The sequence below is a fragment of the Perkinsus marinus genome, assembly GCF_000006405.1.
Source record: "Perkinsus marinus ATCC 50983 genomic scaffold scf_1104296975926, whole genome shotgun sequence".
Classification (NCBI taxonomy): Eukaryota; Perkinsozoa; order Perkinsida; family Perkinsidae; genus Perkinsus; species Perkinsus marinus.
The window spans coordinates 183405-192817 of record NW_003200605.1 but is presented as its reverse complement, the minus strand read 5'-3'; the positions used below and the strand labels follow the sequence as shown (position 1 = coordinate 192817).

At 47.0% G+C, this 9413-nt stretch overlaps 3 protein-coding genes across 3 annotated transcripts in view; 1 reads left to right on the top strand and 2 right to left on the bottom strand.

Moving 5' to 3' along the window:
• Positions 1-165, top strand: part of Pmar_PMAR004480 (P-type ATPase, putative) — a gene marked incomplete at both ends in the record, with an annotated part of 4043 nt that extends 3878 nt beyond the window's left edge. The window contains one exon of the mRNA XM_002764978.1: positions 1-165. This exon is cut by the window's left edge and continues 4 nt beyond it. Coding sequence (XP_002765024.1) covers positions 1-165 — 165 coding nt within the window.
• Positions 166-2306: 2141 nt separating this feature from the next.
• On the bottom strand, positions 2307-5769 carry Pmar_PMAR004479 (flap exonuclease, putative; the record flags this gene model as incomplete). Its single annotated transcript, XM_002764977.1, has 11 exons — positions 2307-2383; positions 2547-2677; positions 2755-2888; positions 2935-3053; positions 3210-3324; positions 3376-3468; positions 3529-3635; positions 3687-3770; positions 4222-4341; positions 5013-5133; positions 5647-5769. 11 exons carry the CDS (start codon positions 5767-5769, stop codon positions 2307-2309), a joined length of 1224 nt encoding a protein of 407 aa, XP_002765023.1.
• Positions 5770-5957: 188 nt separating this feature from the next.
• Positions 5958-6838, bottom strand: Pmar_PMAR004478 (hypothetical protein; the record flags this gene model as incomplete). The annotated part of the gene is made up of 5 exons (XM_002764976.1): positions 5958-6114; positions 6162-6234; positions 6451-6578; positions 6633-6693; positions 6747-6838. Coding segments are annotated over 5 exons (511 nt in total), but the record flags the coding sequence as incomplete, so codon positions are not given.
• Between the last annotated feature and the right edge of the window lie 2575 nt (positions 6839-9413).

Here is a 9413-nt window from a genome sequence, read left to right as displayed (position 1 = left end):
ACTCTCGGAGCATTAGGCATCCATTCCATGGGAGTTTTTCTCCTCAAGCACGATACGACCATAAAAAATCCCATAGACGCTGGGGATGGGAGAGCTATTGACCAAACCTCAAACCTGAAGCCCGAAACCCGAGGTCTGGGTTCCGCAATACTGACCAGAGGATGAGTTAGCGAGCTGATATGAATAAGCTACCCGAGCATTAGTCACAGAGTCGAGTGCCTCATCTCTAGTCCCTCAGTATCAAGGGTAATAAGAAGAGAAAAAAGTACTGCTGGGGTGCTCCACATCCCTACAGTAGTCCTTGGAATCTGCGATTCTTTCATTGCAGCACTCACTTTCATCAACACAACACGTTGTTTAGCGCTCGCTTCTCGGGTACTTCGCTAGGTCGCACACTTTCCCTCCCATCGGGGATGATGATACGATCCCCAGTTGGGGAATTTCTCCGCCAAGAAGCCGTACCGTGTTTTTCTCTCATTTCCAGATAGACAGCAACATTAGTTAATATTGAGGGGTGTTGCACTGTGTGATACGACCAATACTGAGTGGTTAGTTCTGAGATGATTAACAAGCAACGCATAACCGTGCATAGCATTAATAATGACATACACTCGACCGATGATGCTCGACAACATTAACTGTCTGTGTTTCGGCAGCAACACAGTTGTTCTGTCAAACTCTTCTTCTTCAACGACATTTTGTTTTGCTGATCGATCAAGTCCAACGCTATTGTGCGATCGAAAATCATGCGGCATGATTCATCTGAGATACTATCTCAACGGCATGATTCATGCCGTTGAGATACCACTCTGAAGCATGGTCAGTACTCGATCATCGAAGTCTCCCATTCCTTCACGTGTGAGTTCCTTGGCGGAGAACGCCTCATAACCATCGATCCATCCCTTGACCTTCTCCACTTATTGTGCTACTTCATTATCTATGAAGGCTTTGCAGCACGCTGCCCGATCAGTTTCCAATCCGCAATTCCCCGTCGCACCGAATGGCATTCCGGGAATGCAACCTACCTCGTCAATCAAGCACAAAGTCCCGAGCACTTGCACTTGAGTTACCCCACCCGGACTGAAATGCTTACCTGGGCTATGATCAGGCGATACTCGACCACAGAAAAATTATACCCGAAATCTCTAGCAGGTTGATTGGATCACCCCCACCTATTTTGTCATGGCAGTCTGCGTGATCCGACCACCTCTATGATAGAAAGCCGTAATTAGAGCTTCTATTGGTCTTTTTCCCAATCTGTTATAGCATTCCTGGAGGGTATTTGGTCTTTAATAACAGGCCGTTACTTCTGCAAACACAGGCCCGATCGCAGCTTCCCACCCAAAACTCGTCAACTCAACTCGTCCCGCCCTGCCGACTTCATCTCAGATGAATCATCTGTGGCCATCGGACGGCCATCCTCATACAGCTGAGTATTGCACGTCAAGATACAGACATCAGAAACCACCGGGTGGCAAAGGTTGGGCAAATTGAGCCAGCACGCTCAGTGTCGCTCATCAGCAACTGGTGGATGATAAAGTTAAGTGTCACTGAACCTCACAAATCGGACCGGTAGCAACAACAGCAAACAAACGAGACACACGGGCTGGAGTATAGCTCAGAGTAAATAGCTTCGCGAGCGAGCGCATCACGGACCTGTGTTTGCACCACTCTACAATCCACCAGCTTCGTGTAGGGTAGCATCCAACGCGGTGGTCCCTCGAGGATCATTGGCAATATCTGACGTGTCAAACTCGTACCAAGCGAGCATTCCCGTATGAACTTTCCCTCGCTTCCACGGTTTCTGATATATACATATCATGGAATCGGAGGATGATCTCGAGTGGGATTTTCAGGTACTTACAAACCGATCTAACTTAGGTCCTAACTTCGGAACGGGACATACGGATGGGAAGCCAAATGAGGGGGGGCCGCACGCCTACGGGGTCCTAGTTTAGCACTGAGGAGCATCGGTGAGAGATATTCTGAGAGTGCCCACGAAGAGCTCCATACCAGAAATGAGACTTATCAGTCAACTTGGCTCATTTAGTGGATCCTCGTTCTTTGGAGCTAACTCCTGCGATGACTTTTCCTACCGAGGTACTTTCAGCGAGTTGAGATCTGTATGTTCCGTGCACGCATGCACAATCTAATCGCTAGGTTATAGTCCCTAGCGATCAGCATTCATCTACTCCAACTTCCCACGCAACACACCACCACGAAGCCTTGGATACTCGTCGCTAATTATGAATCTCACCATCATTTAAACTTCATTGAATGGATAAGCTGCCCATCTTGGTCTGTCCTTATTTCTTCACCTTCTTCGCTGCCGATCCCTTCATCGACACGCTGCTTCTCTTCCTGCCACCAGTACTCGCGCCATCTGAATACGACGACATCAACAACCTCTCCACATCTCGAGTGAGCTCTTGCTTGCAAACCTCCCTAAATTCGATAGAGAGGAAGCGGGTCTCCGACGGAAAGTCAAGTTTTAAAGAAGATTTGTCAGGCGCGCGACGAAATAACTGTAACGCAACGAGAGTTACTTTTTTTAGTTTCTTTCTTGAACGGATCGAATTTATCCTCCTTCTTTATCGCAGGTTTCGTAGTCTTGAAAAAGGTGTCCAACCGCATCTGCGTCTTCGCCTGTTTGCACTTCTTCAGCCTACTAATGTACCTAAGTATAAGAACCGCCACGACGACGAGCATAAAAAAACGACATGACCGGGGTTCGAACCGGCGTCCTCTTCCTACTTCTCCACTCGATCTTCAGAGAACTGATTATCATCCACTAGGAACTTCTTCAGTCCTTCATAATCCGGCACCGGCCAATTCAAGTTCATATTCTCCCTCTCCACTGCAGGGGCATCGAGAAAATACTCTCTAACCTGTCAGGGCGCGCGCTAAATTCATCCATAATTTTTCAAATTCGACCGTCTTATAATCTCCTGCAGCCCAACTCTCTGGCACAGCGAACTTGGTCTTATCAATATGGTCAAGAACGCCCTCAATGCTCTTGTGCTCTACAATCAACTTGAACGCGTTGTTAGGACCTACGAAAAAGTCGCGCGCCACGAAATTCCTCAAACCAAATCCAGTAAGTGCGCGCTCAACTACTTCACGATGCCGACATTCTCAAATACCCCAATGTTTTCGGACATAGAAAATAGTGTCAGGTTTTCGTGTCACCAAAAAAACCTTCCCCTCACCGATGCCTCTGATAGTGTCCAGATAATCGCACCCGCACATGATGCAGAAATCAATGAACTGATCCATGCTGACGTCCAATTGCTCAAGTACAGTCGAAAGCGACATCTCATAAACCTACAAACAAAAACTGCTTCGCTCCGCTAAGATGTATGAGGAGGTCTTCACCGGCTTAGTAGTTTTCCCAGCAGAACCTTGCTGGCCACTACCCAGCGTGTTGAACAGGTTCTTGACTTGAACGGGCGAGCCGAAAGTGAGAACCTATCAGCCGAGAGAGCATTCCATACCACTCCTCCGACAACTCCTAAGCTCCGCACTTACGTCCATGTCGTCAGTGACAGCTCCATAGCACTTACCATACCTCACCAAAGCCGCACACGTCGCCTCGGCCTCCTCAGGGGCCTCGATAATACAGCATCCCATCATCGCTGACAAGATGACCAGTGTGAAACGAGGAGCATCGCTCCGCTAGTTAATACTCAGCAACTTTTTCACGTCCGCATTCATCTGGGGTGTCACTCGAGTAGACCGATGGGCAGCTTTTCTGATGCCCTCGTCATCACCTGTAAGAGTATCTTCAGGTTGCCGATTCAAGATACAAACTAGGTCCAATGAATAACACATGCATGATTGCGAACTCTTGCGAAGTGATGCGGAAATTCCTCCTAAACTGTCACTTCGGCTCCTCAAAAAAATTCACAACATGCGTCCCCCTCGAGAGAACGCGAAACCCAGCATATGGCCATTCCGAATCAACGCTGACCAAATCAAGAACAACAACAGTACCAAAATAACCTATAGCCATCCAGAGCATTCCAGGAGGCAGTGCCAGGCACTCACCCGAGGCACCAGTATGGGATCACACGCCCATGGTCCGCTGCATGTCTTGGTGACAATATGAAAATTGTGAGGAACTATTTACTGATTTCTACCCGAATTCGTACGTGAGCTTCTATAATTAGTGAAACAACCCAACTGAGCAAAGCGAACATATATTCCAACCCTGAGAGTCACCTTTTTCGATAGCCTCCTTAAGATCCTCCTCAGCCTTCTTTTTAACCTCCCTTCTCTTAGCGAGTTCACCCGTCTTCAGACTAGGTGGTTTCCCATCAAACACATACACTGGTTTTATGCCTACCAACAACATCGCAAGACTAAACTCAATCGACCCCATAGATTCCACAAGTATGTACTAGCACATACATACGATGCGAGCACTGCGGTCTCAGCAATAGGCAAATTCAGCAAACTGAACTGATCCCTCGTGAGCTGATGTATACCGATGCTAGTTTAACTGAACCATTTTCTGGGCCTTGAACATGAAACCCTCGTACGCAATAAGGGTTGGATATATATCATCGGAGTTCCACCCTAGTGATATGAAAAACACTAGTAGTGAGGAATATATCTCACGACGACTGCATATTACCGCGAATATCGCGTTATTCACCGAGTTTTACGCCACTTCGCGTAAAACTCCATTATACATTTGCACATATTCCTTTGTACAGTCAGCTCAACTCCTCACATGTCCATTGCTTTTTTTCAAATTTTCCGTTTTACAATATTATTTTCGTCCAGCCGGCCTCTGGAGATCTCTACTGTATAGTTTGGTCGCGTAATATGTTAAACCAGAATAAGACAAATTTGAGAGACCATTCGCTGATCCAAAGGCAACCGCGAGTTCTGATGATCTCCTCGACTTACTAGAAGTTCTAGATAGGAGCAGTCATGTTGTGGTATGTGATAAAGCATTGAATATTGGGTATAGCCATACCATCTCTTGCGCAACTTCCCAAACCCACCAGCTTCCATCATCCTCAGCGTCCTGGTCACCATCCCCGAGATATGAGAGGTCACCTCTCCCGCCGCATTGGTAAGGTTAGCATGCTGATTGTCCCCTCCTAGACGCACTGCAATGACGAACTAAACACATAAGTCTTCACTACGACTCTCCCTCTCCCCAACCGTTTACTCGCACTTCAATACGACTGCTACTACTACTACTACTACTACTACTACTACTACTACTACTACTACCACTACTACTACTACTACTACCACTACTACTACTACTACTACTACTACTACTACTACTACTACTACTACTACTACTACTACTACTACTACTACTACTACTACTACTACTACTACTACTACTACTACTACTACTACTACTACTACTACTACTACTACTACTATTGCGTACAGTTGAATATATCAACTTCAAAGAGAACAACTCTATGAGTCTATTATTAGTCCCTCTAGCGCTAAGACATCCCAAAACACCTCCATGAGTGATGACGATCATCATCTCAAAAGTCTGCTGATATCAAATGCCACATAGATCGTATAAACTAATAAATGGACTGCTGTATGACAGCTATTCATATACGATGTTTATGCAACTCCCCCGACTGCAATTAATTCCCTTCCCACCTGATACAGACACATACTGGCATCCACAGCTAAGCTTCTTCCAGTGTAGTTCTCCATCTTCTGCTCACTCACCGCCTTCGGGGCGTTCTCCGATACGAACTTGAACAGTTGTTTGATTCCCATTAGGTGCACTAACAGACTGGGAGTATCATTTTGCACGCATGCACAAAAGATATGTGGATTGAGGCAACCCAAGGTAGGTTAGTCCTTGTCAAGAGAAACATCATAACATAAATTCCAATGGACAATCAAATACCATCAACATGTCGATGATTACCACACGTGGCCATGTCCTGACCTATTTTGTATCTTCACTGCTCAACCTCAAGATTCTTCGATAATTTCATCGGCCCAACTCCTCCACCAGCACTCCCAGACGGGGAACTTCCATTCACACTTCCCACCCAACGCACAAGCACGTCGTTTTCCCAAATACCTTTCCGAGTCTGACCAAACTCAGTGGTATATCTGAATTGCAAAAAGCGCGCGCCCTGGTAATCGATAGAGTTTACTACTCTCCTTCACCATGCCTCTTGCCAGCAAGCCACCATCCAACATACTTTCGACCATCGGGCCACTCGAACGTCCCTGAATGAGCGGGCACGACTCTACTACTGTGCTTTCATGTCTCGTCGAATTTGGCGAATATTCATATGATTTTCCAACATGATGCATGTATCGACATAACAAATACACACTAAAAGTTTGATTAGTTATATCGAGCCCTCGATCGATTCATCGTGATGCAGTTGTCTTATCCGACCTAATTCGTATCCTGCGTGGTTGAACCTAAGATACCCTCACCATATCCTTCCTTCCTATCATCCACATACTGTCCTTGATAGACCATTGGGCCTCCCCGGTCTCCCGCAACATGCCATTCCATTCGCCCTTCACCATGGAATTTACCCCCTTGGAAGGTCCCGACGTATCTTAGGTTCGACGTAGTAAGATACAAAAGAGGTCCGGAGGAGCTCTCAACTTACATTCGGCCATCCGCCCAAGTCTGAACTCCCTCGCCATGTGGTTCGTTCTTCATCCATCGACCTAATAATCTTTCGAACAAAACACAATTAGACAAAAAATGGGAATCTTTCGACCTTGATAGTAGCCTCCTGGATACTCCCATCGGCCTTCCCCTTCTCGCTGACCATCGACGACATCTCCAATGTACTTCGACCCGTCCGAGTACCTGATCCGGCTGCTATGCGGAAGGTCCCCGGTTCGAATCCCCGCAGAGTTACCGGATTTCGCTTCGCTCCGCCTTTTTTGTTCCAGTCGACGTCGATGGCGATTGAATTCTCATGGGCAGCGAATTACGACTCGACGAGCCAGAAGACAGAGTAAGCTGCAAGATCAGAAATCGATCGTCTGGGCGAGCGCGTTCTTGCAAGGCAACTTACCCGAGGCACGTGAGCACCGAGAGAGGCCGCACTGCTCGAATTTCGTGGCGCGTGACGATACGTTCCACCCGAGGCCACTCTCGGATAGATGACCCCTCCCGATTTTTGACGATTCATCTCGAGTGCACCGTCGGCTGAAAGGATAGCACGGGGATATCTTTAGGTCGAGCGCGCAAGATACGGATCAGGTCAGACCAGCAGCTCAAACATCCCCCGCTCACAGTGCAACTCACAGCAGGGCAAGTTACCAACAGTATTCCCCATTGGACAAAAAGGCGAAGCGAAACTATAAAACATCACCCGATTACATAACTCTAACGCAAATAGCGCTCGCCCTGATGATCGATTACGATTTGACAATATTATCATGCTCAGTAGTTGAGTAGTCCACTTATCGGATTCAGATGGGTGGGAGAGGTATCTTACGAGAACCAACCCATACAAATAAGATGTTTAGATCCGAGCAGAACACCCGAGTTCGATCCCTGGTCCCTCCTTCTCATTCGGACTCTATCAGATGCCAGTGACGAAGGGGCTGAACGAGATGACTCATCCAACCAGTGATGCGAGGCATACAAACATATCCAAGGTCCAGCAATACAAGATACAAAACAGATCCCAAACGAACCTTTCTGCTCTCGCTCGTCAATCTTAAGCGTTTCCAATTCCCCACCATATACCGCCCGAAAAATAGAAGCGTTCTCTCGCCTCCTACCGTAAACATCCCCGCCGACTGATACAATCACCGACCTGTATGAAAAACCTACCACGACCTTGCGCTACGAGCTACTCACAAAGATATGCACAGCCACAACAACCACAATCCTAGAGCAAAGCGAATAAGATAAGACAAGATATCCAGCCACATCCAGTCCAACCAGAATACCTGATCGGACCTATTCCGTATCTACCAAACATCGACCTAAGATACCTTACCGGGAAATATGCTCCACTTATATAGACTGTTCCTACCAACATAATAAGACTAGATATGACCATAGCCTACAGGGGCGACCAATAACGATAATCAGCCACCGAATCGAGATTCCTATCATCCTGTCATGCATCGCAATACTCATCTTTCGGTATCAACCCTCTCCCATGACAACGACTTGTCAATAAGCACAAGTGATTTTAAGTGATAAGAACATCCCGAATGAACTATGAGAGCCGCCTGCTAGGAGTCCCTTCTCCCCGGCTGATCGATTCGCGACACGAGCTCTTCTCCCAATGTTACGCAAGGTTGCGGACGGAAGCCGGGAATTTACGAACTTTCGAAATTTAACGTATAAAGCCAGTCTTCGAAAAGATATTCTTCGCCGTGCGCACCGCTTGAATATGAGGATGAAACCTCACGCTACGCGACTTCCTCAACCGACGAGCTCTCGACCAAATTACTGCATTCATCACCATCGCCACTAGCGACTCGGCCAGAGCACCTAACCAATAGCCCAAGATCCCCGGTTCGAATCCACCCCCCGCCATTTTACTCCCACTATATGGAACACACCAGTCCTTCTCCAGAGCTACCAACCGAGTTCCCTCGACGCACCAGGCAGCCAAGCGCACTATCTACAGCAACTTGCATGAGCTAACGAGGAGTTATCGACTGACACCTGCATGATCACGATTGCTGCACTGAACACGCCGTTAGTAAGACTGAGAGCTCGGACGCCAATCTGGAGGGGATAGTTCTAAAAATGATAGACAGCTAGTTCATAATCGATCACTTGATCGATATGGATACTTTCAGGAAAGAGGCTGTCAATGTCGTCTGGGGAGTATCCGACTCGAGGAGAGCCAGTACCTACAGGGAGAGAATATACCTCCCAGGGATCGAACCAGGGGCCTTTCGGCGATGAAACTCACTGCAGGATTGGCAGTTCGTTCATCCCCCACTCCACCAAGATGAACGATTATTAACAGACGGTTTATCAGGATGATAAAATAAAAGGAAAACAGAAACATTATCACACTCAGCATCAGCTCATCTGAAAGAAACCAATCACTACACAATTCGCGGACATCCACCAAACCAATTCTCCGTGACCGAAGTATCCGACCACCATGAAATTCCGTGGCAGTACAGTACGTTCAAAGTCATTCTGTAGAAAAAGTCACCTCTGCATACGTATTTTCGGTCTCTAGATGCCGCGTACTGTACACGTTTTCCGCTCAGCTCAAAATCCACATTAGCACAGTTGGAACAGCCTCCGACATTTCAAATCCGTTCCAGAATGATATATGCGGAAATTTTGGGAAAATTTGGGGAAATTCTCATTTCTTTCTGTGCACTTCTACCTGAATTGTAAACTTCTATAATTTTAAAGAAACTCTTGGGACTCAGCTGAGGAAAGCAAACAT